The sequence below is a fragment of the Lepisosteus platostomus genome, chromosome 28, assembly GCF_059453375.1.
Source record: "Lepisosteus platostomus isolate fLepPlt1 chromosome 28, fLepPlt1.hap1, whole genome shotgun sequence".
In the NCBI taxonomy this organism is placed as follows: domain Eukaryota; kingdom Metazoa; phylum Chordata; class Actinopteri; order Semionotiformes; family Lepisosteidae; genus Lepisosteus; species Lepisosteus platostomus.
The window spans coordinates 3,340,473-3,367,530 of record NC_142638.1 but is presented as its reverse complement, the minus strand read 5'-3'; the positions used below and the strand labels follow the sequence as shown (position 1 = coordinate 3,367,530).

At 39.2% G+C, this 27,058-nt stretch overlaps 1 protein-coding gene across 3 annotated transcripts in view; it reads left to right on the top strand.

The window, feature by feature from the left end:
• slc4a1a (solute carrier family 4 member 1a (Diego blood group)) overlaps positions 1–25,190 on the top strand; it is a 31,416-nt gene extending 6,226 nt beyond the window's left edge. For 2 of the 3 annotated variants that reach the window (XM_088622907.1, XM_088622908.1), the window contains 19 exons: positions 174–223; positions 395–414; positions 3,368–3,438; positions 4,871–5,051; positions 9,989–10,124; positions 10,669–10,756; positions 11,780–11,822; positions 12,601–12,785; positions 13,458–13,674; positions 14,051–14,263; positions 15,865–16,013; positions 16,891–17,085; positions 17,708–17,926; positions 18,958–19,047; positions 20,509–20,675; positions 21,621–21,862; positions 22,646–22,815; positions 23,336–23,509; positions 24,094–25,190. In XM_088622907.1, the coding sequence (XP_088479033.1) occupies positions 174–223; positions 395–414; positions 3,368–3,438; positions 4,871–5,051; positions 9,989–10,124; positions 10,669–10,756; positions 11,780–11,822; positions 12,601–12,785; positions 13,458–13,674; positions 14,051–14,263; positions 15,865–16,013; positions 16,891–17,085; positions 17,708–17,926; positions 18,958–19,047; positions 20,509–20,675; positions 21,621–21,862; positions 22,646–22,815; positions 23,336–23,509; positions 24,094–24,174 (2,691 nt within the window). In that variant the 3' untranslated portion in view covers positions 24,175–25,190. Of the gene's footprint in view, positions 1–173; positions 224–394; positions 415–1,254; positions 1,344–3,367; positions 3,439–4,870; positions 5,052–9,988; positions 10,125–10,668; positions 10,757–11,779; positions 11,823–12,600; positions 12,786–13,457; positions 13,675–14,050; positions 14,264–15,864; positions 16,014–16,890; positions 17,086–17,707; positions 17,927–18,957; positions 19,048–20,508; positions 20,676–21,620; positions 21,863–22,645; positions 22,816–23,335; positions 23,510–24,093 lie in introns of those variants that run through there. The other variant, XM_088622909.1, reaches the window with a different exon arrangement.
• The last annotated feature ends 1,868 nt before the right edge of the window (positions 25,191–27,058 follow it).

The following is a 27,058-nucleotide window of genomic DNA, read 5'->3' as shown; positions in this document are numbered from 1 at the left end:
ACAAAACTAAAAATGCGTTTGAGATATCTAATAACGTCCTCCAAAGGTTCCGTAAACCTGTGCTCCCTCTTTATAACTTGTTAGAAGTGTCTTACAGCTGAGCTTTGCTGTGTTCTGTTTCCACCATGGTAAACTTTCAATGTGCCAGTTCCTCTTATCGTCTGTTTTCACAGGACCAGGATGGGTCATTTGAAGGCTCACCATTTCCACAGGATCCTACGGGGTGAGATCCTGAGAATATCTCTCAGCTCCTGCTGCTCACCAAAAAGAGCAGAGACTTCAGATATACTGCTGTACTAATTGGCTATGAGTCTGACATCCTGAAAAATGTATCAAATTAACTAAAATGCTTTTCATGCTGTTTTAACAGCTTTTGTGTTGTTTTTTTTTGCAGGACCCAGATGGAATATGCTGGTATGTATGATCTGGATAAGAGGGTGGAGAGTGATCCACAAGATCACTATGATTGAACATTTCCAGAAAAAAAGCATTTTTAGAAAGGTCCAATCAGACTTTCAACTGCTATATCTTGAAAATAGTTGGTGACATTATATGCAAAGGTTTTTATTTTCCCTGTGGGCAATTTTTTTGGAAATCTGTACATTCCTTGGTGACTGGATTAGATGTCAATTTTCCCACAGGGAAAAACAATTTCAAAGTCATCTTGGAAAAGTGTTATTTATGCTCCTGGTGGCAATGCAGGAACAAGAAGCTGTGCTGTTCAGGGGATGATTTAAGTGTACAATACATGTGCATTTAGATGTAAGATAAATACTGGTGATATGGTTAAAGGCAGGGTCAGAATCTGGTTTATGGCTAACGTTATAGAATTTAATGAGTTAAAAACTACTCACATGTATTTATTATTATTACAATTAGTTTGCTTAGTAGATTTCAAATGTATTTGATCTACCATTGATCCCATAAGCTTTGTTTAGTGTACTGAATGTCATGAAAAGCCAACAAATTAGACGACCGTTGGATAGACAAAATGTGATTTGTCTACAGTTGTGCAGCTACACAGAATAATAACAACACTTATATTGTATTGGACTTGTTATGCTTCTTGTTTTGAATAGCTGTGACAGCATTTTAACAATTAGCTGTATTTGACATAATCATAAGGAAATAAAAGAAAGCGAAATGACCTGTCTTTCCTTGTTAAGTAGGCCACTGTGGTTACTATCAATATTATGGGTGCCATTTCAAGCACGATAAACATTCTTAATGTTTGTGTGTTAACTGTGTGAGTGACATCTGAACGGGGGGAGTGTTAGGCTATAAAAAGACATCTTTTACACTATTGTATAACAGGATTAACATCACATTTGTCCTGGCCTCAGGTAGGTCCTGGTTACAGTTGTTACTTCACTGGGATAGAACTTTTATGTGTAGAGAGACATACGTTTTTGTGTAGTGCATGAGAGTTGATTTGAACTTTAACTGATTAAAGGCATAAAAGGAAAATTCCCTAAATAGTTCCTTTTACCATCCTGAGAACCAGGGTCTCTTTAGCTAAAGTTCAGAGGCAAAGTTTATTAAGAAACCATGAAAAAAAAAGTTTTTTTTACAATAAAATTCAAATGATTCACAGTCTATCCTCCTCACTCACAACGATCAAACCCTATGGATTACCTTCTGATGTTGCAATGGCAAAAGACTTTAAGGCATTTTCTTCTATCTAGAAAATCAATGCGCACGTTGTGTAACTTAAGTAAAGGGAACCCTTAACATTTTTGCTGAAGCCTTGGGTCAGACCTGCTTATTTCCACTTTGGAATGAGACATGAACTGACTTTCCCTTGTCATAATGTGGATTATCCAGCCATCCAAGGGATCTTGTCCCTTGGGAAAACTAAGATGCAGTGAACATGGGACTTCTAAAGTGTTTGGGAGGATCTTTCGCCCCATATGGCAGTACCTTGGCAGAGATGGAGAGAAAAACAGTAACGCTTTCTTAAATGTTTGTTTGTTGGCTTTGAAGTGGCTTTTATTTCTGTTTCTGCGTTGCTTCCGTGTACAATTTGTCATCAGTTCAGTTGGATCATCTAGTCTGCGCATGCAGACTTATTGAAACAGCTTAGTTGTTGAAAGAATGGGTGCTCAGTCCTTTACTTCAAACATAAATATCCTGTTTTGCAATCAATGAGAAGCTTTTTATAACGTTTTTCTTTCCTTTGACAAGCTCTAATAACAACATATGACTTCCACATATATTCTACAGCATCATGCAGAATCCACAGTACCTTTTGACTATCCAGTAGTCATCTGCAATGTATTTTTTGTAATGTTTTAAATATAGAGACAATCTATGTGGAACATGATAGGTGTAGGTAAGTTTGGGGAAAATTTAAGATTGTATCTTTTACTATAGACTAGAGACTTATAGTAGTCCATTTACAGTTGGTGTGAATGTCTCCATACTAAAATACCCTGGCAGTGATTACATTGAGCATGCATAACACTGTAAATGTAAAGATATATATTTTTGTCAAGTCTTGTTTTGTAGAAACATTTCGCTTTTAGAATAAAATCGGAAAAAGATGCTTTATGTAAAACACAGGGCTGCATTTCTGCCGGGGCTGATGATGCAGGAAGAAAACCAATTATCTTCTTGTCTGTTCTTCACTTGACTAGGCCTTACCTTGATAATTCACATTTGTCTTCTCCTGTAAATTCCTGTTGCTGTACTCTGTGTCCTTGTTTCATCCACATACTCATTTCATCAGCCTCCACGAAGGACAGAGATTGACAATTACACCCATGTGACCTGTACGTGTGTCACAGATTGCCTGCAGGGATGTTTTGTTGAGCAAGTTTGATCTTGAAAGAGACTCCCATTTACATCGATTGACTGATTAACCTTTTTTGTTTTTTGCACAAAATTCAAATGGTGGCGGACACGTGTTTTGAAAACATGGCAAGATATTGTCGGAAACTGGCAGGTGAACACCTTCCCCTGGTGACCTCCGTCGCTGTTTCCAAAATGCTGAAAGTTGACAAAAATGAAGATTCTTAAACAGATCTTTAAAAATACACTAAAAAAAATGTTGTTGTAGGTCGAACATATTTGAACATTGGAAGCCATACAATACATGAAGTCTAAGCCCCTCCAGTGCTCACAGTGATACTACTGTTGTCTAAAATGTAGAAGAAACTAAAGTATGGGCAGCGTATATCTGTCCAACCAGTTTGCTCAATCACAATATTTGTTTTATTCCATGTATATGTTAAAATGGAGGACAATATGCAGTAATAAACAAATGGTGTTAGTCCCTACCCATAAAAATGACAGCTCAGTGCGGTGCCTGTGCCATAAATGAGACTGATCCACCAGCCTTCATCTCATCACTGCTTTTACCTCACAGGTCAGAACCCTGGAGTGAGTCGAAAACTCTTCAGCGACCCACGCCGACAGAACCCCAGAGGCAACTGCCAGGTGAGCATCCTTAAATAGTGCCGTGGCGCGGAATGCTCCGGTGTAATGATGAGCCCCAAGACTAATTGGCTAAGTCCGGGGTGTTGCCACCCTCCAGCTGTGTCTGAACGCTCCCAGACAGCAGCCTCCCATTGGCTGGATCCTGTCGGGGCTGGGCACAGTAGGGGAGACTGCCCGCTGTCTGTGGTCAGAAACCTGCAAACCGAGACTCTCCAAAGCTGCTCCGCACTTGCAGAGTAAGGAGAAGCTCCGGGTTCGACGACGAGCGTCGCTCGGAGGATTCATGGGCGTTGGCTTTATCTCTCCTAGTTTGGAGCTTTGGGGATGCGAGAGGTAAAGATGAGTCTCGCTGACTAATAAATAGGTATTTCAAATTACTAGCTTGCAAAGGTGTCGCTGCTAGGTTGAGGAATGACTGTAATTGACTATAATCCTTATCGATATATTTAATCACTAAGTGTGCCACTTGCGTACATTCATAACATGGGCCATAATTGGTTTTGCCCAGACAGGCTAAGAGAAAAGTGGCTGCAGTCAACAGTCCTGCTGCTGACAGTGTTAGTACTCTGTACAGTACGTGACAGGTGACTCTGAACTAGGCTGCATGCATGTTGGTCAAGAGGTGACTGAAGGAGCTCTAACACTTTACTGTTATGTTCACTACAGGACACATCATCCAGAATCTGAAGGCTCTACTTGCTAAGATGATTTATTTAAAATTGTCAAACACCCTAGATTAGATAGATTGAGACACAGTTTGCTTCAATCATCAATGTCAATGTGATCATCAATTTAATGTGGGAAAATGCAGAAAACAATGTATTCTTTACTCTGCATCTCATAACTTCCACATTGGATACAGTGATTTTAGATTTGCTTTCTGTAACAACTGAGCGCGTTTGTGTTCTTTAAAATCTCCAGCAATTACGAGATTCAGATACATTAATGCAAATGTCTTTGTAACAGCCCGTTTCTTAGATAATTTATGTTTATGTTTCTCCTTTCTTCCTCTTATTGTTTATAGTACAACATTTTTCAAGCTAGGGCTGTCTAAAGTCAAGTTAGGGACACAGATGTACAAACTGAGATAACCAATGCTGCACTTACTGACACAGTTTGCTTCAAAAAAGAGTTTATTCTAGTAGCAATAATTCATTTATGATTATATAAATCTCTCTCTCCCATCAGTTTTTTTAATTTAAATTCTATCCCCATTATGCAACAGTCACAAGTATGTCTGTAAAGGTAACATAATTGGGTATGGCTGCTTGCATGGTGGTGAAGGTATATAATTTTCCTGATATAACACTTACTATACATGCAGTATCAAAGTCTTTGTGATGCATTTTATGCACCCAAGCTAACGGTCATCTTCTCATCTCAGATTCCTTTTGACTTAAATGCATTAAACTTTGTCTCCTCTCCTGTTCAGGCCTACGTCGAGCTGAACGAGCTGATTATGGGCAAGAACCAGGAGCAGTACTGGCAGGAGACGGGACGATGGATCCGCTACGAGGAGAGCTTCGACCAAACCACAGAAAACTGGGGGAAAGCCCACATCCCCTACCTCACCTTCAAGAGCCTGCTGGATCTACGCAAGACCATGACCAAAGGTGAGTGGCCCAATCATAGACCCCGACTGTGCACTGGTCCTCACAAACTCACCATCCACTCTTTCCTGCATCTTGGCTCTCTCCTCACTTTCTTCCTGAAGTGACCAAACCACACTTTGGGTCAGACCGGCGTCGCTCCAGTGTCAGTACGGGCAAACCCGACTCTGGTTATATCCCAAAAAAAGGAGCTTAGGTTCAGGAGCATCGTTTCTCCTAAATAAAGAATAAAGTAATTTTTTTATTAAGCTTGTTAAGAGAAGGATACACTGCTACAGTACTTCTATATGTTGAACACCTGAAAACGCAGGAAAGGTTCATGACAAAAAATATGTATCTCATTAAATGACAAATGTCAAATGATTGTCTGTCATTTCCCTCTAAACTAAGTTTGTCACAGATTCTAAGTTTAAATCTCTGCCTCTGTCATAAAACTGGTAATGGCATGCACGGGTAATTCTTTGTATGAAACAGGTGTGCAAAACTGGCTTCTGACATGTTTTGTATTTCTGTTATTCACGTTGAACCTGACATCACTTTTGTGCTCAGCCTGATTTATTGCCTTTAAAATTAAATTTAATACCTTTAACACAGGTGGGCATGTGGTGTTTAGATTACCCTTGCAAAATATTATAATCATATTTTATGATCAGTTAATATTTAAATACAACATTTTTAAAAACATTAAATAAGTAGCTGCTTGTTTTGCATTGTTGAACAATACACACAGCAGGTGCAAAATATGGCATTATAATACACATAAGAACATGAAAAAGATTGCAGATGACAGCAGGCCATTCTGATAATCTGTTAAACTGTTAAAAAGTTGCCAGTAGCTAAGGGATCCAATGATCACATTCAACCAATTGTTTGAAAAATGCCACAGGACTAACCTTGAATATACTGTATAGTTGGGTAGTTTGTTCCAGACTCCCACTGCTCTTTGTGGAAAAAATGCCTCCTGTTTCAGTTTTAAATGCACTTCCTGCTAGTTTCCACTCTTGTCTGGTTCATGTCTCACTGTTGACTGTGAACATGCCCACTGACTTTGTCAATGTTTTGGCGGACGTGTTTCCCATTTACATGCATAGTTTGTTTCTGCTACCTGCATGTAACACTCTGCGCTTTGTACGAGGTACTGTCCGTACTTTTAATGGCATTTTGAATTTGCTTTGTGGCATTTACAGTGTTTACCCTCCTCTTTTAGTATCATGTGGGAAATCACTGGTTTAATACCTATTTCAGCAGCTACATAATTTTGTAGAAAACCAGAACAGTGGTTCTAACACAGATCTCTGTGGTACTCCACTAATTTTGTCACCTCAATTTCAGCATTCACCCCTTATCTGGAATCAGTTGTCTATCAATCAGCAACATAAATTACCTTGAATGCCTACAACCTGCTATTTAACAATTATTTTATTGTGAAATGTGCATTATGTGATACATTGGTGTATTTGGTGTGAATTGTTGCCTGTTCAAAGAACTTGATCAAGCTAAGCAATATTGAAATCTGACTCTGGCCTGGGGTCATTACTTCTGACCTGGCTTAAGTAGATTTTAGACAGAAACCTGAGACCTGATGTGTGTGGCATGTCAGAAATAAGAGTTCTATGTGACTCCTCAGGATTAACTGAAAGACAGTGATGACATTATCATGAACAGCCACTGCGCCATATTTCTATGATTCCGCTATGATTGGTGATGGTCTCACATGAACACTCATTCATGGTAATAACATAGGGTGATCATGACTGTACCCAAACTATAAAACTCGCTGTAACACTGCTGGAATTCAGGACACAGTGGAGGATGTACCTTGTGTGTGACATTCTACCACAAATCAGACTAATCTCACACCTTCTCCAAACTGTGCTGTTACTTCTTGCATCCTCACAGCAAGCAAGACCTAAAAACCTGTGTTTATTAATTGAATAGATTAGCCATTAACCTTTCATTGTCTGTGAGAGGTACTTCTGAGGTATAGGAAATGCTCAGTATTTTTCTCACAAATTTGACTTGTTGGACAGCTTATTTGAAGCTCTTTGACAGGGAGCTATGGTGTTCTGAGTGTTAAATGTCAATCCTATTTCCTTGTATGTAGAGAAGTTTAAAGGGAAGATAAGATTTTGCAGTTCACACCTAATTGTCCTATTAATTGTTCAATAATTAGGTGATGGTCATGACTGAGAGGTTCATTCTGTGTAAATGAATACATTATTTATATTAATCCCTCATTTCTCATTCAGCAATTATGAAATGTCATGGTATTTAAAATGAGCTGTACAACATCAAATGTAAGACATTACTTAGACGTATACCCTGATTTATTTCAAGGACAAGGTTCTGGTACCAACTAGAGTTTACAGATAAATTCTTCTGAAGCAGACTCAGGGGATTCTCAGAATTGCATACTGCTATCAGAGAGCTAAGAGCTAAACAACACTGAATCACAGGTTTTTCAAGACAGCATTCCAGGTTGCTTTGCATTAAATTTTTCATTAACAGTCTTTTAGATTTTTTGGGGAAATGTATCAGGCGTCATGCTGTGTCTGTCTGTGGGCAATGGAAAGTTCTCAAACTTAGACCTGTGTAATTTAATACAGTCAGATACCCGAAACACAATGTAATCCTATAAAACATTATAACTTTTTACAAACCAGTCCACAGCCAATTATATGGTGTTCAAAAAAACATTTTCTTTTTATGAATCTGATTTTAAAATGAGTTAAGAAGCAAAAGGACTTGCAGGAGCTAATCACATGGTGGCGCTAGATAGCAAGGTTTTTATTAACCTGCTTGCTAGCAATTGAAGTTTATTAGGAGAGGAAGTATATTATTTATATGTTTTAGATATATTATGATTTAGTCTATCGCTGTAGTATTATCTCTTAAACAAATGTTATCTCATGTTAATACAGCAACTGCTTTCACTAAAGCTGCAAAACATTAACTATCCCCCTTGACAGCAGGTTAAATAGTAGTTGCATGAGAAGGCTAAGACACCTGTCCTTTCTCAAAGCCTCTGTGATCAAGGTGATCAGGACAATTTTTCCTTGCTTCAGGCAGTCATGCCAAACTCTAAAATTACACATCTTGCAGATGCATTTAAACACAACACAACACACTATCTAGAATCAATCTGGAGCAGAAAATAAAGCAAATGTTGCCCTAGATAAGCAAAAACATTGACATCCGTGTTATAATTTTGCAACATCTGAGACTAATCAAATGGGTTTTTTTTCAATAAAAATTGTTGTGGCATTATTTGAAACAAATTATTTACCCACATCTTACTGGATACCCCCTAATTACCCATGTCACATATCTTGCAGTTCAGTAAATAAATGCACCATAAACACCTGTTTGATTCACTCTGCCTTCTTTATCACTCTCTCACAAAGCTGATTGAGAAGATGTCGTGCTTAGCATTAGTACAAACAAAATTCAGTCATTTTACAGTACTCCTATGATTAAAATTCAATCATCATCAATCAAGGAGCATTTTAAAGCATAAATTGCTATAAGTTTATCAACCTATGGCAGTTATCCAATCTCACAAAGTTTTTTTTCTTTTCTTATGCACTCTCAATTAAAATATGCCCTTAATAGAAGTTTAAACTCATCCATTCACAGTGATTTTCAGAACTCTTCACTTCCTGGCAAATCAATTCCCCTTTTCTGACTTTTCGGACAGGAACTGTGGAAGATAAGAGGTGGAAATTAATTTAAACACCATTTCGGAACATTAGCTGGAAGCTTGATTTTTTGGACGTCTTCTTCAGAAGTCCCTTCTGACTTAAGAATACATATAAGCCATTCTTCCTTCCAAACTCAGGGACTTTAGATAAATAAATTACACTTTGAGATTTTCTAACAGTAAGTAGAATGGCTTTACTTTAGGTGTGTGCTAGAACTTAAAGTAATCAAGGCCCGTTTTAATCTACTGTGATGAGAGCTGCTTATCACCAAGGTATTGATTCAATCATAAAACCTGTAATCAAATGGCATTTCATTAATCAGTTACTTGACTGGAGAGGACCCAGCACTTACAATAACATAATGTATGCAATCCTTCATAGCAGATCAAGATACAGTATATTATTCTACCCTGCTAAATAACCAAGGAACTGCTATTTATTGAAAATATGGTCAATGCGTATTATGTGTGTTATAGACCTGCTTGATTATGTGAGGAATCTGATATCAGGCTGGAGGTTTTCCCAAATGTCTGATAACTGCTGGGAACCTGATAAAGAAATGTGCAAAAAAAGCTGGTTCCTTCATGCAGAGATGCTGAATAAATTTTTCAAAACATGGTTAACAGGAGAAAGTCATTTGACACAGCTGAGATGCACGACATTGCCAAGTGATTTTAGTTTGAGATTCACTGGTTCTCATTTCAGTAAAATGCCAACAACGAAACCTTAATCCATTGTCTGTGGATAAAGTGAGGTAGTATAACACGGTTATGTGTATTAAGAAACTTTAACTGTGTTTAGTTAATGAGTTGCGAAAGAAAAACCTTGAAAGTTACTTTAAATTTAACTTTCAGGAATAAACAATTAATATATAAAGTATATATTGATATTAATAGGTAAATCTGAAAACGAATTAGTTAAAAAGTGATTTTACATGCTTGTTACAGTATTGTATTTTTTTCTACAAACTAGGCATCTTTGGCCGGCCAAGCCCCTTGAAAGAGACATGAAAGAAGCCCACCTACGTGTCTCAATGAAGAAATCTAATCAAATCTGTTTAATCACAATACAATAGGTTGCTTTGCCTCTACCTTAAAGGCCTTCCACTCCCTTTGTCCTCACAAGCCTTAGAGAGGCTCTGGGACTCAGGTCTTCAATCAGGAAGGCTCTTTGGCTTGTGTAATTGTGACCTGAGTGACTCTTTTCCTTGCTCAATCATGGGTGTCTGCGTGCCTCTAGATACCGTCCTGCTGGACATCGAGGAGAGGAGCCTGGCTGGCATTGCCAAGCAGGTGGTGGACAAGCTGGTGAGCGAGAACGAGATCCAGGATCGGGATCGAGAGGCCCTGCTCCGGGCTTTGCTCCTGAGGCGCAGGTAAGGCAAGTGGGGCGCACAGATAGGCAGCCAGATTTTAATAAAAAGGAGCTATTAATAGAGAAAATATTATTCATATAGTTTAAATATAACAGTGTTGGAAGTATTAGATTGCAAGTTAACTTTTATATTTAAGTGCGGGACTCGCTACTGTTTTCAATTTGCAGGTTCAGAATGTCATTTTAATGTTAAACATGTTTATAGTGAATATATCAGCAGGGTGTGTGCATAATGTTTTTTGTTTCTGAAGAGGCATTTTTATTGCACTCCCGTTGATAATAATCCAATGTCAATCCAATGATAATTGTATTAATTTTATTGTATTTCCATGCAAGCATAGCTACTTGTTTCCTTTGTACGTTGTTTACTCCATGTTAAAATGTGCATGATATTTTGTAAAAACACCTTGGATAAGGATGTCTTCATAATAATAGCAGCTCACCCTGTAAAAGAAGGTAATTATTTCCACAGAGCTCCCAACACAAAAAATAGGCTCCCTCCCTCCTATGCTCATATCATACAACCTCTCTGTTGCCCCCTGCAGCCAGACATTGGAAGCACAACACAAGGAGGAGGAACCCCTGACGAAAGATCCACAAATTGAAATGGAGACCTTTTCTGTAACCAAGGAGGTAATTCCTGATCAGTGACTTGACAGAAAAACAACCATCTTATTGTCCTGGGTATGCATGTAAAGACCTCAAAATGTTCGGTGCAGCATATGGGCGGAGCGGTGGCTCTGTGGCTAAGGATCTGCGCCTGTGGCTGGAAGGTTGCCGGTTCAAATCCCGCGGCCGGCAGAGGAGTCCTACTCCGTTGGGCCCCTGAGCAAGGCCCTTCAACCCAACTGCTCCAGGGGCGCCGTACAATGGCAGACCCTGCGCTCTGACCCCCAGCTTCTCTCCCTGTCTCTGTGTCTGTGTCTCCATGGAGAAAAGCTGGGGTATGCAAAAGACGCATTCATAATGCAAGAAATTGTATAGGGCTAATAAAGAAACATTATTATTATTATTATAAGGTCTTTCAGAAATACTGTATTTGATCACCTGCTCAAGAAGACATTGGAAGAGTTGGATACGAAAATTGCAGCTGTTTTCAGTGATGCCAGAATATACAAACATTGCTATCAATAGTTGAGAGAATCAAAATTGGCATTCCTAGATGTTGTAAACTGATTTCACTTCAGTTAATCATTTCGTTTTTTAAAGAGATAAAATTCAATTAGGGCAGCATGGTGGCACGTTGATTAATATTGCAGTTTTGCAGCTTTGGGGTCCCAAGTTCAATTCCAGACCAGGTACAGGTATGCTTTATGTGTGGAATATGTACAACATGTTCCCCCTTTGTTTGCGTGAATTTGCTCTGGTTTCCTCCCACAGTCCAAAAACATGCTGGTAGATTTAATTGGCCTCTGGGAAAATTGATATGGTGTCAGTGTCTTTGTGAGCCCTCTAATATCCCAGCTACCAAAAACAAGCTACGTGATGAAATTTACATCTAAAACAAAAAAAATAATGATAAAATAATCACATCAGATCACAATATTCGCTAACATGATTACAAAACACCCCATGTTATTGTTGGACACTGACACCCTTTATTTGTATTGAAAGACAAGGATTAACCACAATATCATGTTTTCTGTTCTGTTACAGAGAGGCTCTACTCAGAATGTGGAAGCAACACTGGTCCTTGTAGGTAAGTGAAAGTAATTACTGTACATCAAGAGTGATTAATTTGTGATGGATTAATTATTATTCTTTGTTAGCACCACCATCTGACTTGAAACTCAAAGGTAAAGCGCTATGCTTTTCATCTCCTGTGACTCTAATCTTTTGTGGCTGACTGGGTCAGAACTGAAGGCAGATTCCTTTATTCCTTAATCAGTCAGATGTCATTCTGCAAAAGCTTCCTTTTTTGTTGGACAGCAGGAGTCGGAAAAGGGTTTATACCAATGAAATGTCAAGCTTTAATTTGCTTAATATGTTTTGGGAGATCATCTGAAGGTTATTTGGTGCTAGAAAAAAATCACATTTATCAAGAATAAAGTTTTGAAAGTTGTGAAAACATTTAAAGGGTTTGGAAAAGTGTTTTTATTCAGGTCTGGAATGACATTCATATCCCTCTTGAGTAACAAGCTCATGAAATACATTTTACAGAAGGCTAAGCTAAACTCTTTTTCTCTTATTACTGAAACCTTGAGCTCAATGCATAGTCACTTAATTCTTACAGATACAGTATAGTACTTGAACTTGAACTTTATTGCCATATGTAACCGGTACTGGTACAATGGAATTCTTACTTACAGAAAGTCTCTCGATTGTAAAACAAGTGTAAAAAACAAGACAAAGTGCAAACAGTGCATCAAGACAATGTACAAACAAACAATAGACAATGTGTAACAGACATCACAAGAGTTACCTTTTTCCCTGGAAAGCCTGGGAAGTTACTGACTGAAGGAGTGTCGTCCTCCCAGGCGCTGTGGAGTTCTTGCAGAAGCCCACTGTGGCTTTTGTCCGGCTGAAGGAGGCTGTGGAGCTGGACGCTATGCTGGAGGTCAACGTGCCTGTGCGCTTCCTGTTCGTCCTCATCGGGCCCAGCCAGCCCAATATGGAGTACCATGAGATTGGCCGTGCTATCTCCGCACTAATGGCAGACCGGGTGAGCGGGAGATAGGTGTTCTTTTGGACAGAAAGCTAGGGTCACCCAAGAAAGAAATTAATTCAGAGGAAATGGAAAATACAGAAAAGCGTTCATCCTATGTACCTCACTTTTGCTTCATTTCTCAAATTTGACCCATTTTAGCTATTTTTTTCACATGCTCCTCATGTGCATTTCCTTAATAATTGGCAGTGACCGATTTGTGCTTCCATGTAAGAGCTGGAATCTGTTCCTTTTTTTGTACTGCAAGCCTTGCACACAAATAACAGGAATCCCGTATTAAACGTAAATGGTGTGTTCTCCTCATGTTCGTGGGGGTTGCCTCTGGGTGCTCCAGTTTCCTCCCATAATCCAAGAACATGCTGGTAATTTAATAGGCTTCTAGGAAAAAGCAGCCCTAGTTGCGATTGTGTGCATGTGTCTGTGTTTGTGCCTGTGTGTGCCCTGCAATGGACCGGTATCCTGCTCACTGTGTACCCTGCCTTGAGCCTGTTGCTTGCCTGAATCACCTCCAGCACCCCCAAGACTCTGAACTGGAAGAAGCAATTAGAAAATGCATGGATTTTTCCATTGTAAAATGTGTTACCTATAAAAGATGTTCTGATAGATTTTAGTGCAGGTGGCCACCTGTGGCATGCGCTCACATTGGTGTCTTCTCCTGTTCTGTTGCAGGTGTTCAACAGTGCGGCCTACCTCGCTGAAGAAAAGAAGGACCTGACCAAGGCCATTGCCGAGTTCCTAGACTGCAGCATCGTCGTCCCGCCCTGCGAGATCCAGAACGAGGAGATGCTGCGCTCCATCGTGACCTTCCAGAAACAGCTCCTGAAGAGCCGCTTCCGCCCCCAGGAGAGTGAGCTGGAGATGGAAGCCGGGGAGAAACTGCTGAAAGGTAGCTTCTGCACTGCACTGTGTCTGCACACGTTCAGTACATCTCTTCATCATCATCATTCCTGCCCCTCTGAGAGCTGCTTCTGTCAGCCCAACTTTAGACTTAACATTCATGGGGGGGGGGTTTAAATCAAAATTAAGAACTCTTCACTGACAAGTCAATGGATTTGCAGGACACAACAGGCTCAAAGGACAACGAAAGAGACAAAACAAAAAACCTGATTAAATGAACCTAGCCCTGTGATCTTTGAAGGCTGGAGTTTGATACCAGAATTATCTTTGAATAATCTCATCTCGGCGGACCACGCTGTTGCAGGGCATTCAAACAGAAAAGCCAGGGTAGTTTCTTTTATCTCTTTATTATCTAATTAACTCAGCTGCAGCACTCAAACTGGAGGAGGAGACCCCTGCAGATGACCCTCTGAAGCGTACAAGACGGCCTTTTGGTGGTCTGATCAAGGACATCAAAAGGCGCTACCCTCGCTACCTCAGCGACATCACTGATGCCCTCAATCCTCAGGTCCTGGCAGCTGTCATCTTCATCTACTTTGCTGCCTTGTCTCCTGCCATCACCTTCGGAGGACTTCTGAGTAAGCAAACTCTTCTTTCCTCTGTATTTCCACAGAGCAGGTAACAAATATGCACAGATATTCCTGGGGCATTTCAGTATGTCCAGAATCCAGCAGACAAAATCCATACCAGGTTGTGTGCAAGTGATCATATCACTCCTATTCTGGAATCTTTGCACTGCCTTCCTGTCAGGTTTTGTGTTGACTTCAAAATTCTCATGTTCACCTATAAGGCTCTGGATGGCTTGGTACCTCAGTATCGTTCTAACTTAAGACACGGCGTTTACGTGCTGTTCCCTAAAGCTCTGGAATTCTACCCCTAAGGATATCAGAGAGCCACCTTCCCTGAGCACTTTCAAATCAAGACTCAAAAGCTCCTTCCTTAGAAGGGCTTTTAATTAATAATTTCTTCGTCTGTCCCTTTACATTCCTGCTGCATTCCAAACCCTTGTTGTTATTTTATTAATTCTGCTATCTCTTCTGCTTGTGTACTTTTTTTTCTTTTCATGATATAGCACTTTGACAAGCCACTTTCAAAGGCATTTTATAGAATACATTTTCTTTCTCTTCTTATTATTATTCACTTCATCTACACCTGCAAGGAAAGTATAAAGTTGGAGCTGATCAGACTGCAGAAGAAAAGCCCCTTGTTATGTCTAATCAGAGCCAGTGCAAACCAATGCTTAGCCCCTGTCATTTTGCTAAGTTTCCAGCAGATGCAATTATCCCCTTAATGATGATTTTTGCAACATTCAGTTTCTGAAAGCTTCTAACTACAGTGCTATCTGAGCCCTACAGCCTGGATATATGCAGTTAAAATCCAGAATGTGGCACCTCCTAGCTGGGCCTAGAACACAGTTGGCTTCAGTTTTGCATGTAGTGGTGAATCTTGTAAGAGGTTCTATGGTATCTGATTGCAGTGACTAGAGGTGCCACAGTCTGGATTTGAACTGTAGAGATGTCCTGGAGAGCCACAGTCCTGCAGGTTTCATAGGTAATTTTCAAAGTGAGAGTATAGATCTGACAAGTTTGTTAATTCTTCCTAATTAAACAACTGATTTATCCAATTCAGTCATTCAGAGATCAGCTAGAATGAAAATGAGAACTTACTATAGGTTTCACTATAGGATATCCCTGCCCTAATAAATGCAATATCTCACTATCAATGCTAACATTTAAGCCATTAAGCTTATTTCAGCCAAACTTTATTTTCTTAATCTTTTTCTTCAGCTGACCTGAGGTATATTTCCATACGTACTTGCTGTAAGAAAATTGACCCAGACTTACAGCATGAGCGAAAGGATTCACATAATTCTGGGCCAGAAGATAAGAAAGATAAAACAACAAACAAAAAAGCAGAAAAAAAACATATGTATTTGGTATTTTCTTCTATATGCAATATAATAATGTTCCTTTCAGCTGTGACAGCTCAGGGGCTGCTTAAAAATAATTAGGCAGTAGATTATTGTAAGAATTACATCATGGTCTAACGTTAATATAAACTACTTCAGACATGGAATTTAATTTAATAAGAGGGTGTTGGCCACATGGTAGTTCACTCATGTCTTTCCCAGTTCAGTTCCCTGCAGCGATGATTGCTGTGTTGTTTGTTCTGTGGACAGGTGAAAAGACTAACAGGATGATGGGTGTGTCAGAGCTCCTGGTGTCCACTGCTGTCCAGGGGATCATTTTCTGTATTCTTGGAGCTCAGCCTATCCTTGTTCTTGGCTTTTCGGGACCACTTCTGGTTTTTGAAGAGGCATTCTATTCGGTAAGGTTAATTTTTGTTTCATCATTTATCACTGAGCCCCATGCTGTGATTGTAAGCATTTCCACACACCCGTATAGACGATGAAGCTCTTACTTTCTCTTGTGTGAGCTGAAATATTTTTTGACATAGCAAAGTTGCCAATCTCTTTCCTCCATAGTAGGTCTTCCTTTCCTTACTGGATTTTCAAATCCCCAATTCATACACAGAATTTAAATCTGATCTCCTGTTCTATAGAAACAGCTGAGTCATAGAATTTGATTACTTTAATAACATATAAAACTCATCTCCATCGAGGCACCAAAAGGAGCTTAAGAATCACAGTTCTTGAGACTTTGTGAACTCCAATATTACTTTAGCTGGTGTTCTGAAGTTCTAAAATGTTCCAAGCTTAATGTTAGTTGAAAGGAAATACACAAACCAAAGCATTTACTTGTCTATTTTCATTAGCCTTCCCACAGCCATTAATTTCTTTAATGTAATTATAATGTCACAATCAAAACATTTCCCATGTACCAAAACGTTCAAGCAGACCATTGTGATATCAGTCATAAAGTACAAGTTAGTCTGCATTTCGTTCTGGTAATGATTTGACATTGGATGGTTTAAGATGTAGAGTAATTAAAACGAACCTTGTTCAGTCTTTCAGCGGCAAGGGTTTGGTTTAGGGGTGACTGGTGAACATGTTTATTCAAGTTATTTGTTATGTAGCCATAACTTTTAATATTGAGTTCTTTTACCTTTTTTGAACCCTGTGTCTATCGTGGCTGATTTTGCACATCGGGAATGGTTTGGGCTCAAATACTGTATACAGTATCTCAGTTACGACACAAAGTTCTGTCCTTTGCGGTTGGTCATGATTAGCTTTGTTTCTGGACAGTTCTGCAAGTCCCAGGACATGGAATACATTGTGGCCCGAGTGTGGGTGGGATTTTGGCTGCTTTTGATCGTCCTCATCATTGTGGCCTGTGAGGGAAGCTTTCTGGTTCGTTACATCTCCCGCTTCACTCAGGAAATATTCTCCATCCTCATCTCCCTCATTTTCATCTACGAGACCTTTTCTAAGCTGGTGAAGGTAAGTTGCTGCTCTGCAATGGGTGCACGTCCATTTTGAAATATCTTCATGATAGTATTTTTAAATATAATTATATACCGTATATTACATCAGTTAATGTGAAAGAGCTTTGAAAGGTTTAATCTCTGGTGTAAAGGTGCTTCTTTTTGACTTGACACCTGGATGTACAGTAGCATGAGATCAGTAATGTAGCCACTGTGTTTCCTTGTTTGCCTGTGTGTTCTGGTTTATTCTTATGTAATTATGCCTTTTTTGCTCCCTAAAAGAATTCAGGAAAATTGACTAGCATCCTTGGTAATTGATTTGTACAAATATTCAAAATAGAATTCAAGGATGGAAATTTGGATTCATCTTTTTTATACTTGGATCATTTTGTTATTTATAGTGTGTGATGTTACTTGTAAAATTATTTTTCTCTGTATTTCCTTTTGCTTCTCACTTTACCCCAATAATGAACTAGCCAAAGTACTGTGTGACTACATGCATGTATGTGACTGTCCGCATCTCTTATTACTTGATTTGAATTGCTTGAAGTAAGCTCTGCAGTCATCAAACTGTAGCCAAGGTGTTTCGGTGTTTGCCTGCTTGTTATGTATTTTTATTTTATTATGTCGTTTGCTAGATTTTCCAAGCTCATCCACTCCTCTGGAAATATGATGACCCAGATGCCAATCTTACTGCAGTTGCTACTACAATCAGCACTGGAAATGTCACGGCTACACACATCCCACCAAAGGTCTACCCCAATACAGCCCTTCTCTCCCTGGTGCTCATGGCAGGCACTTTCTTCCTCGCCTTCTTCCTCAGGAAGTTCAAGAACAGCCGTTTCCTGCCTGGCAAAGTGAGTTTTTGTCCCCTTTTTACTGTGCGCTTGCACACGTCTCTGTCTTTTGGCTGTGCGATGTGTGTGCTTCCTGGCTCAGACCTGCACTACGCCCGTTTCAGATGAGTGAAAGGATGTGCCCATGTGTTAAGTCAGGGCAGAAGTGCACTGAAGTGCCTGGTTAGGTCAACAGTGCTGATTCAATAGTGACCAGTGAAAAGTGTTTTAAAATTATTTTTAATTAATATTGATAATTCAGGTCAAATCAGAGATCTATATCAGGGCCAAATGTCATGAAAATTTAAAATTAAAATTATTTTAAGCTTGCAACTAGAGTTATACATTGTTTTTTTACTGGGGACAGCATTCTTGATAATTCTTCATGTCTTGTTGTGCTGGAGACAAGCTGTATATCGGGTTAGCCTGTCCTCTGCTAACCCTAAGTCTTAAGTCTTAGTGAGTGTAGAAACTCTCCATTCTTCATGTTGTCCCATTGGTTACACATCATCAACAAACATAATCTAGAGTGAAATCATGTGTATTGCCTACAATACTGCCTTTGTGATCGAACTTTGAAATTCTGTTTAATGCCAAATTAGCATGAATTGTGTAATTGAACATAATATAAGAGGTTCGCGGTTCAAGGTTTGAGGGAGATCTCTCTGCCTGTGAAGGCTGTAAAGGAACAGGTATAAAGGTTCATTTCCATGCTGAAAGAAAAGAGATCAGAGAAAAAAAGACAAAATGTTTCAGCTGCAGAGCCTTCTTCAGGTGTGTGATTAATGCCCAATTGTATAGAAAACCAGCTTATTAACTTTCAAATGACATCTGATGCAAACGGGGAAAATGAGTCTGCTCCAGTGCTACCAGTCATGCACACAAACAAATGTCACACCTGAAGAAGGCTCCAAACATGACTGAAACATAGTGTTTCTTTTCTTTACCTGTCAGCATGGATCGGACTTTAACTTTTCCTTCGCAATACAAGTCTTGGTTTGCTCTAATCACTTAGTGGTTTATTTAAATTTTTAAAATGCGTCCTCTGTCAGATCCGCAGGATCATTGGTGATTTTGGTGTGCCCATCTCTATTTTCATCATGGTTGCTGTTGACTTCTCTATCTCAGACACCTATACTCAGGTGAGTTCTCCTTTTCTGGGACGATATGGTTAACTTACAAAACAATGTATGGAAGAAGACTCCCATATAGTGAGCAATGTTCTAGGTACATAAGATATTAATATTTATTTCAATTAATTATATTGGAACCAGTAAACAAAAGCTCATCTATTTAATGCATGTAATTTAATATATGTCTCTAGATCATAAAAAACTAGAATCTGTTTATTTTTCTATGCTAATTTTATGAGCATTAACTTACATTTTCTTAAACCTTGTAACAGTAACAGAAGGTTTTCATGTGTTGGCATCTTTGAGGATAATCTTGTGCTTAAATTCTTTGTTGTAGCAATCAACAGTTCCTCTAACACTTTCTAGATTTATTGTTCATACAGAATTCTGGTGCAAATTACCTTTAAAATACTCTAATATTAAATATTACTATAAAATTCTAAATATTTAAATTACCTCTTCAAAAAAAAGTTTCAGATATTCAAGCCTAGATTACAATAGCCCAGGGCAAGTTTTGATTGATTTGAAATCACCCTGCCCCATTGTACAGACCTCCATCTTAAAAAATCTCAGATGATATCTGATTACTTACTGTTCCAGTGGTACCAGTTATGCACCTGTTAGAAATCTATAATATTATGATAAATAAAACGATCAATCCTGTCTTGAACGTGTAGATCAGCTATAAATGAATTGCAGAGATTCCAGTCTATCATATACAGTAAACACAGTTCAAGGGATAACCGGAAAGCACAGCAGCATTATCTCCTTGTAAACTGGTCTGGTCAGATGTACTGTAAGTAGATGAGCAAGACTGGGCCTGGTCACTACTGTATTTTGTGCTCTTGTATGTGGTGTTGGTGGACCACTAGGTGGGGCTCTTCCTTCTATAACATAATTTCCAGACGAATGTCCTGGTATAGTGAAGGTGTAACACTGTGCTGCAGGAGGCGCTGTCCTCTGGATGAGATGTTGGAACAGACTCTATAGTACGTGTTAATTTAAGGTCCCTATGCACTGTTTGTTAGATTCATTTACCCCAGTGTCCTAGCTAAATTCCACCTTCAGTTTATACAGTTCAGTCTTCCATCATTTACCCCTTGATTGGTGAAGCACTTTCTCTGTTGACTTGCAGCTGGCATACAATGGCTGCCGCGTGTCACCTCAGTGGTGGATGAAGTGGTCCCATCAGACAGCATATGTAAATTGCCTTTCGATCCCTTGGGCTGATCGGTCCCATACATAATCGTTCTCCATTATTATTAATTACATAGCAGTCAAAAAGTGAGTACTACAAGGGATATGGATTTTCTCCTAAATCAAAATATGAATGCAAGGTCATTTAAATTGTGGCTGAAAATCAAGTTAGGCTTCCAAAAACTACAGCACATGTAAAGAATAGCAGAACACTGCATGTGGTGTTCAGGTTTTGGACTGGTGAAAGTAATGTGCTTCTCCACTGTCCCACAGAAACTCAGTGTGCCTAAAGGCCTGTCCGTGTCCAATCCTCAAGCGAGGGAGTGGTTCATTAGTCCAATGGGAAAGAACAATGACTTCCCCATCTGGATGATGTTTGCTGCAGCTATTCCTGCTCTGCTTGTCTTCATTCTCATCTTCCTTGAATCTCAGATCACAACGTAAGTACATCCAGGCTCAAATGTGAGCTAGGTAGAAATCATGCAACAGTTCTGATCTTATCATTCACTGTAAATGTAATCCTTATTTTCATTGCTAATTTCTGTAATCTTAGCTTCTTTCATATTTGTAAGAGAACGAATTGCTTCAAAACAACTAGAAAATGATTACATCTGTGCAACATGCAATGATGAGTAGTAGTGGGCAAGGCTCTGGAATTATAACTGGACAATTGAGAGTTCAAACTCCAGACAGGGCACTGCTATTGTGCCCTTAAATAAGATGGTTCATTCAGATTACACAATACACAATTATATAAATGAATACAAATGCAAGTCACTTTAGATAAAAGCATCAGCCAAATGAATTAATAATATTTCCTTGTTGTTATGAGCCTTTCAATGATAATTTTGAAGCACAGAAAATGCTCCAGCTTCGTAGTCATAGTCTGGTGATATTGCTTACCAGTCCTGGTCCAGTTAATTTACATAATTAATACAAGTGCTTTGTTATGTTCAAAGTGTAGAAAAGACTTAACATATGGTGCTCAGCTTTCAACAAAACATAGACCAGAGGTTAATACCCAGGGGGATTGCTTGCACTGTGTGTGGTTATCCAACACTACAGGGGGCAGCAGTGAGTAAGTGTCTGGACTCGTAACTAGTGTGTTGTGTGTTCAAGTCACTGCTGCAGGCACTGCTGCTGTAGCTTGAGTGAGGAACTGTACCCCAGTTTGCTCCAGTCCAGTCTACTCAGCTATATGAATATGAATGTGACAAACTAGCATCCCATCTGGGGGAGAAGAGTCATGCTTTCACTGCAAAAAAAAAACAGTTTAAGCTCTGTCCCGGTGAGCCTCTGAGAGTGGTTCGAATGGACTTGCCCTCCCAAACACAACTCTACAACACCAGCACACTTTGCTGAAGCTGTTCCCGTCTCTTCTGCAGGCTGATCATCAGCAAGCCAGAGAGGAAGATGGTGAAGGGCTCGGGCTTCCATCTGGATCTGCTGCTGGTGGTGGCCATGGGGGGCATCGGCGCCCTCTTTGGCGTCCCTTGGCTGAGCGCGACCACGGTGCGATCCGTCACCCACGCCAACGCTCTCACCGTCATGAGCAAGGGGGGCAAGCCGGTGATCGAGAAGGTGCTGGAGCAAAGAATCAGTGGCTTGTTGGTGGCACTGCTTGTGGGTGAGTCAGAGGTCCTGCCCTGTGCGTTTCCACTCTGCAGGCCAGCTGACCTGTTCCTCTTCCTCATTCATCTTATTTTACCCTTGAGCTTAGTGATTGCACTTCCTGCTAATACTGTATGCATTCTTCTCCATAACTGTCCAAAGTTCTCACGACTTTTAATGACAATAGCTGTTTGTTATGTGCAAGTTCAGCATGGTTCAAATTTATGGATTGTAGATCACAGTCAAATCTGTAGAAATTAGTAAAAGAGGTCAAGCCTAATTTTGGTGGGGTGGCAACTTGGGTCAGTGTTAATTATTTTAAGTGGGCCTGAAACAAGTTAAAAATCTGAGTCCCAAAAAGTAATCTGGCTGTTTTCTTTTCCCATTTTGTCACTGTGTTTAAATATCCCGCAGTTTTCAAGAGAAAGGTTTAGAATGCCAGAGACACAGTCAGGATAAGAATACTGTATTCCCTTTTTAATATAATCAGCAAAGGTGAATTCAACATAAGATGGGAACTTGGATGAGAGGGCTTGGTCTAATTAATCATTTTTCAAAGGAAAATATTTTTAATAATAATAAAGAGAGATCCCACATAAGCACTGAGATATTTCTATTCCCATTTGGCACCTACTGTGCTGGATTTTGAAGTCATAGCTTTTTTAAAAAACCAAATAGATAGATCCTGTATGTATGATAATGCAAGGAGGTTCGTATGGGGCCAGATTTGTAAAGGAAACATCTCTCAGTTATAATCAACAGCCTGAGTGATATTGTGTGCTATGTAACATGTCTGCAGGACTGTCGATCCTGATGGAGCCCATCCTAAAGCTGATCCCCTTAGCTGTGCTCTTCGGAATCTTCCTGTACATGGGAGTTACATCTCTCAATGGAATCCAGCTGTACGATCGCATGCTCCTCTTGCTGGTCCCACGCAAGTACCATCCTGATGAGGCCTACATCCACTGGGTACACCCTCTCTCTCCTCCATCCCTCCATTTACAAATGACATAGATTCACTTCTTCTCAGTATCCATATTTGTTTTTTATCACCTGCGTTACTTTTGGACTTGTTCAGCGAGGGTCAGATGGCCAGATGCGAATAATGACATGCCATTCATAAATCGATTCCTGGACAATATCATAACTGAGCAGAGTTCTCCGTATCAGTTTTTTTTTCTGGTCATTAGTATGTGAAGGCCAGTGCAGCTGTCATATGAAGATGTGAATGAACAAATAACAATGCTGTGTGTTTAATGTTTAAATTAAATCAGGGATAGCTTCACACAGACACCATAAAATGACAAAAGTAAAGTTTTTAAAATGATATATTTCTATAATATCAGGGTTCTGTTATGTCAGAACTGTGCAGATTAGTTTATGGGGGTTTATTAATCCTTTTTATTTTCTCCAAAATAGACTGTCAAACTGCTGTGTGGTTCGGCGGCTCAGGCTCGGTATTGACACTTTGCCTCCTGTCTCCCTGCAGGTGAAAACGTGGCGCATGAACCTCTTCACTTTCATCCAGATCGTGTGTCTGGGAGCTCTGTGGGGCGTGAAGTCCAGCCCGGCTTCCCTGGCTCTGCCCTTCGTCCTCATCCTCACCATCCCTCTGCGCATGCTCATGCATGGGCGGCTCTTCACCGACGTTGAGATGAAATGCGTAAGTCTCCTTAGCACAGAGCTGGCAGCGCTCGAATTTCCAGGACGTCCATCCTGGAATTTTCGCCCGCTCAGCACATCTGTCCCTCTTGTTCCTCTGCAAAACAGTGGCACACCCCTGTGCCTGTGACTATTACTAGGTAAACTGGAGCCTAGTGTAAAGCAGAGATAGAATGTCACAACCATGGGGAGCACAGTGAAAACAAGGAACATAATCACTGTCAAAGCTGCAAGATGGTCTGAATTGACACCCCTCATTTGTTACTTGACGTACGTAGAAACAATCTACAGTATAAATGTCAAATTACAATACAAAGCTGTAAATCCAAACTTCTAGAATTGAATTACAATAGTCATGAATGGTCAATACTAAATATGTTCTACTAAATGTAAAGTCTATGCAACATGTACTTATTTTTCAATATGATACAACGTTGTGTAAATGTAAAGTTGTCCTGCACAACACAGGCAGGGTTTATGGGTAGGGCATTCTTAATTTTTCATTTTAATCTGGTCAATAATCTGGCTCCACTATTGCCTTTAGGTTATTACATAGGTTAGATCGGCTCTTCTTTTGTGTTTCAGCTGGACGCCGATGATGCTAAGGTGAACTTTGAGGAGAAAGAAGGGGAGGATGTGTATGATGAGACTGCAATGCCAGTGTAAAGAGCAAGGACACAGTGTGTCGTCAAAGTGACCCAGGCTAAAGTAACGAGGAGCAAGTCTGTCGTGCCTTAATCTGCTTCCGTAAAAAAAAAAGAATCTTAAAAAGAGAAAAAGCTTTGCATAGCGTACACTATACATGGATGGGTGACTAATGCCTTCGTAATTTAATCCTTCAGTGCATTTCTGGAAAAAAAATAAAAGCAAAAGAAAAAAAAGTAAAATACCACTCCATCCATATAAAAAACAAATTTCATTTTAAACTCTACACTTTCCAAAGCCATAAGAAAATACACAAAGCAGTAGCTTACTAGTAAACACGTAGTGTAACAGTTAAGTTTACTGGCAGGGTGGAGTGTTCAAAATAAAAAAGTCTGATGATTGTTACAAAAAGGAGTGTGCCAAAGAAAACTTGTAGGAAGTTCTATTTACCTGTTATTGTTATTTGTGAAGTCATAGAGTCAAATATCCATTGCGTTTATCAATTTTTGTGCCTTAACTGAATGCACTTGTCCTTTAATGACACAAGTGCAGAGACACTATTTACATTTAGGTGTCACCAATGTGTGTGCTAAGCTTATTGAAGGTCTTGAGCTAAAAACAAAATATATTTTTTACGTTTTTAGGTAAACTGGCTTAGGTTTGATACTAAAATGTATTTTTAAATAGATATCTTGATTTTGAATATAAAAGCTTGTTTTTAAGGCTCTGTGTATGCTGAAAGAGATGTACACATGATATTTTAACAGAGAATAATATATATATATACTTTTTCTTGCATTCTGTGTAACAAGGATATACAGTAAACTTAAGTGTCTTATAGGGGATTTTTAAAAAAATGCAACTTCAATATACATTTTAAAAATCTGTAAATATTTTAAAGTACAAATTAAAATAAGGGATGTATGTGGAGAGGGTAAACAAATAAGAGTATTTTAAAATGGTGTGTCTAAAAATGTGCCACTGCAATTTTAATCTTTTTTTTTAAAAAAAAGCATTTATTAAAGTCTTTAAACAAACCATGTGTGCCTGTTTTCCAACAAGAAATGTCTTTGTCAAACATTGGGAAAACTTCAAAGTAAAACAGCATTGTGAGTGTAGTCAAATACCATTTAAAACAGAGCTCAACTTTAAAGTGAAACCTTTCAAAAGATTCATACCCTATCATATAACCAAACTATGGATTTGGATGAAACATAGTTCTGTGAAGGCAATGTAAAAATGGTCTGTTTCCAGCTTATTGTATATGATTAATTACAGGAAAATAGAGGTGACTGCTGTAATCTGAATGTTGGTATTGTCTTTAATTCTACTTTAAATATTATTGATTCACAGGTTAAACGGCATAAAACATCATAACACATAAAGAAACAACCACGCAGGGCGATTTGTCTGAAAATGACTAATGACTAAGAATCCAAGTAGCATAGGGTACAATTCTAATCTGAACAGGACTTCAGTTAGTCACAAGGTACACACATAGGGATATTTAGAGACACCAATCAACTAGCCAGCATGTTTTGAAAAGTAGGAGGAAACTAGAACATCTGGCAAAGACCCACAGAGAGATTCCAACTTTATGCCATTATTTTGAAACAATAAATAAAATCCCCTGATTTTACAACAGTGGATTTACAGAGGGAGGTTAAATGCAGCTGAGACAGGAGACAGTTATAGATACTAACAGATAAATCATGAATATGGCCTAGATGCTGCTCAGAGACTGCTCAGCTCTATCTGTGAGCAGGTACTGTAGTCCCACCAGAGAGAGGCAAGATTCCAGAACTGCGTGTTTCCTGTGAGTTATTCAGCCTGTCCTGGGAATGGACAAGCACAATGTATATCCCATAATTCCTGAAGACTACATAGTAGTAGTAGCAATGCAGGCCACATTCCCCATGTTTAAGGGAAGGAAAGGTGTTTTAAGCAGACCTTAAAGAGGCAATATTGTTCATACACATTTCTCTGCGTCCTCACTGAAGGTAAGAGCTTACCACGTTAATGTGTCATTTCAAAGAGCCGGCTCTTGCCAGCCAAAACTTTACAGGTTTCAGTTAACAACAACGCAGAGAGGATGTGCAATTGAGACTACAAAACACTACTTAAATGAAGCCCACTTCTCATGTAGAAGAAACGGTTTTCAGTTGATTGGGCCCATGTCTCTGACCATCTGTGAACTACTAGTTCAACTGACACACCCACCAGTTTCAAGTGTAATTGTTACTAGAGGTGGAACTAAGAGACATTCTGTAATATTTGTGAAGTTACTAAATACTACACACATGTATGCAAATTGGGAATATAAACTGCATCTATTATATGCCATGAGCGCAATAATTGTTCAACAATAATTATTATCTTGCATGGATATATTAAGAAATATTTGTAATACCAGTACATACATTCATTTTCAAAACCTACCCTTTTCAAGTTTTTTTTTTTACTGGCCATCTAAATAAATAAAATAAAATATACAGTAAATTAGGAATAAGAGGCATTGTAAGGTCATTTGAAATGCATAGTTTAGTTATTTAGTTTTTTATCTTTAATCAGTTTTATACTGAGCACAGCGCAAAACACTTCAAAGTATGAAAAACTACCAAAAAAAAACTCCCATTGTGACCATGAACAAGACAAAAAAAAACATTGCCAAAGGTTACAAACAGCTCTTGGATGTTATTACTTCAATTCCCATATCAGAGAGATGTCTTTCGAGCGATCTTGAGAGATAGTATGTGTCTCGAAGATGAAGGCATTAGGTGAGACAGCATTCCGAAGTTCCTCCTCCGATTTGCCCTTTCATGGCGTAAAACTCTAAAATGCATAAAAAGTTACCCACTTAAAATCGTGCTCCCAAGGAAACTTGGCGTCTGGGCAGGTTGCCACC